Source organism: Palaemon carinicauda, chromosome 8 (genome assembly GCF_036898095.1).
Source record: "Palaemon carinicauda isolate YSFRI2023 chromosome 8, ASM3689809v2, whole genome shotgun sequence".
NCBI classification, from domain to species: Eukaryota; Metazoa; Arthropoda; class Malacostraca; order Decapoda; family Palaemonidae; genus Palaemon; species Palaemon carinicauda.
In genome coordinates this window covers 165,380,736-165,383,235 of record NC_090732.1, presented here as the reverse complement: position 1 = coordinate 165,383,235, position 2,500 = coordinate 165,380,736, and the positions used below count along the sequence as shown (strand labels likewise).

The window sequence follows — 2,500 nt, the reverse complement described above, 5'->3', positions numbered from 1 at the left end:
AGAGAGAGAGAGAGAGAGAGAGAGAGAGAGGGAGTTACAAGGATTTTAGATGTCTCAAAGACTTTTTAGTACATTCGAGGAAACTCCATTTGCTCTTTGGGAGAGAGAGAGAGAGAGAGAGAGAGAGAGAGAGAGAGAGAGAGAGAGAGAGAGAGAGAGAGTTACAAGGATTTTGGATGTTAACTCCATTTGTTCTTTGTAGACCGTTTTGAGAGAGAGAGAGAGAGAGAGAGAGAGAGAGGAGAGAGAGAGAGAGAGAGAGAGAGAGAGAGAGAGAGTCCTTCAGGGACTGACGCAAATCCTACGTCCGGATCTCTCACCGTAGGAAAGCACTGACCGTTTTCCTATAACAGGATTATGAATCACCCAGTCATACAATATTGATGTCAAATGCCACAATTGTATCATTAACGACTTATTATGAGAATGAGCTATTAGCCTAATCATGAGATCAGCATATATCTGATAATCAGAGGAAATGCTTGGTACAAATTGGGGAGTAATAGAGCATAATTATTACTATAAGTAGTATCTCAACTATTAATAGTATTAATTAGTCATCTTTTATTACTATTAGTATTACATCAACTATTAATAGTATAAATTAGTCAACTTTTATTTAGTGATTTGTCTTTATCAGAGCTTTTGTTTATTTATCTGTTCACTATACAGAAAATGAACGTAACGAAACTACTAATAGGCCTAGTGTTTTTTAAGTATAATCTGAAAAGAGGCTAATTTATCTAACATAGGATCAATTCAATTGTTTTTTTTATTAGGTGTTTTTTTTTTAATTATGATCTAAAAAAAACTTATCTAACATAGATTCAATTTATTTGTTTGTCTTTAATAATTGATTTATTCATTTACCAGTTTTTTTTTATTGATGTGTCTATATACTATACAAAAAATTAACTTATTTAACAACAAAACAAATAGTATACCTAGTGTTTTTTTAATTAAAATCTGAAATAAAAAGTTATCTAACATGGAATCAATTAATTTGTTTTTATTAATTGATTTATTTATCAGTATTTTCATTTGTGTATTTACTATACAGAAAATTAACTTAATTAACTTAATGAAACTACTAGTAGGCCTAGTATTTTTTTATTATAATCTGAACAAAATAGGCTGATTTATCTAACATATCAATTACATCAAATCATCATCAAACTCCTTTCGTGAAATGTTCTGATGAAGTATCCTAAATAGTAGGCCTAGTGTTTGTTTTCTTATTATAATTTGAACAAAATGGCCTGATTTATCTAGCATATCAATTACAGCAAATCATCATCATACTCCTTTCGTGAAATGTTCTGATGAAGTATCCTATATGTGTAAATCTAACGAAAACCTTTCGTGAAATGTTCCGATAAAGTACAGTATACTAAACATGTAATTCAAACGAAAACCTTTCGTGAAATCTGATACAGTATCCTAAATATGTAATTCAAACAAACCTAAATAATAAACGCAACCTTTTGACTTTTACCACAAGAACTAAAAAAAAAATAGCTCCGACTTCCAATATATTTCTTATCCGTTCGAATAAAAGGTTCCTAAACGTACACAAGAGAAGGGCTTGCCCAGGGCTGGCCTACCTTCGTTGGTTTTTGTCTCCATCACATAAACGAGTCGCTTATGTGTCCGCCTGATGCCTCCAAGCCCACAGTATTTAAGTTTTGAGATGACTATACGGTTTCAAAGGTGCAACTGTATTGTAGGTGACGTCTGCTAAGCAATCCCATCAGGGTGGATTCTGTTTAACGGCTTTTATTTATATAATATCCAATTATTCTTCCTTTTTCTTGTTTCTCTTCTGTTCTTGTGTTTCTTCTGTTCAAAGTAACACCCGAAGTGCACTGGTGGAATTCGGTTAACGGTAATTACGTAAAATCAATCAATTATTCTTCTTGTTTCTCTTATTTTTTTTTCTGTTCGAACGTTAGCGAAAATAAAAATGTTCTTCAATAAATTGGTTTAGATACAATACGTTGTTCTCATTTCTATTAATTCTTCTGTTAGGACACCCAAAAAAGTTCTTCAATATAAGTTTAAATACGGTGTTTTTTCTTATTTCTATTAATTCTTCTGTTAGGACACCCAAAAAAGTTCTTCAATATAGGTTTAAATACTGTGTATTTTCTTATTTCTTTTATTTTTTTTTTCTGTTAGAACACCCAAAAGCAGTTCTTTAATTGGTTTAGATACGGTGCTGCTGTGAGGAGAGCCTTGATAAGCTTCGCTAAGGTTTTTCTATCGAAGGTGCAGGTATGCCAAGCGTGTGTATTCCTGGTCAATATTTACTTTCACTGGGGTCACCTTCCTCAGCTTTGGGAAAAAACACTCCAGTCACTCGGTTGAGCAATAGATAATTTATCAGTTATTTCACGATAAAAAGATAATGCTTTGCACATACAGGTGACTTAAAATTGATATTAAACGGGGCAGGAGGCTATTCTTACGGCTGCCTCATGCCAGTACCACCAACAAGGTC

The 2,500-nt window shown here is 32.8% G+C and overlaps 1 protein-coding gene across 3 annotated transcripts in view; it reads right to left on the bottom strand.

Annotated features, from left to right (window-relative positions):
- LOC137646102 (5-hydroxytryptamine receptor 5B-like) overlaps positions 1 to 2,500 on the bottom strand; it is a 220,203-nt gene that overhangs the window by 76,995 nt on the left and 140,708 nt on the right. Inside the window, exon 1 of one of the 3 annotated variants that reach the window (XM_068379296.1) lies at positions 1,605 to 1,804. The exons of the other annotated variants lie outside the window; for them this stretch is intronic. Within the exon in view, the coding sequence (XP_068235397.1) occupies positions 1,605 to 1,626 (22 nt within the window). The 5' untranslated portion in view covers positions 1,627 to 1,804. Of the gene's footprint in view, positions 1 to 1,604; positions 1,805 to 2,500 lie in introns of those variants that run through there. 3 annotated transcript variants of the gene reach the window in all.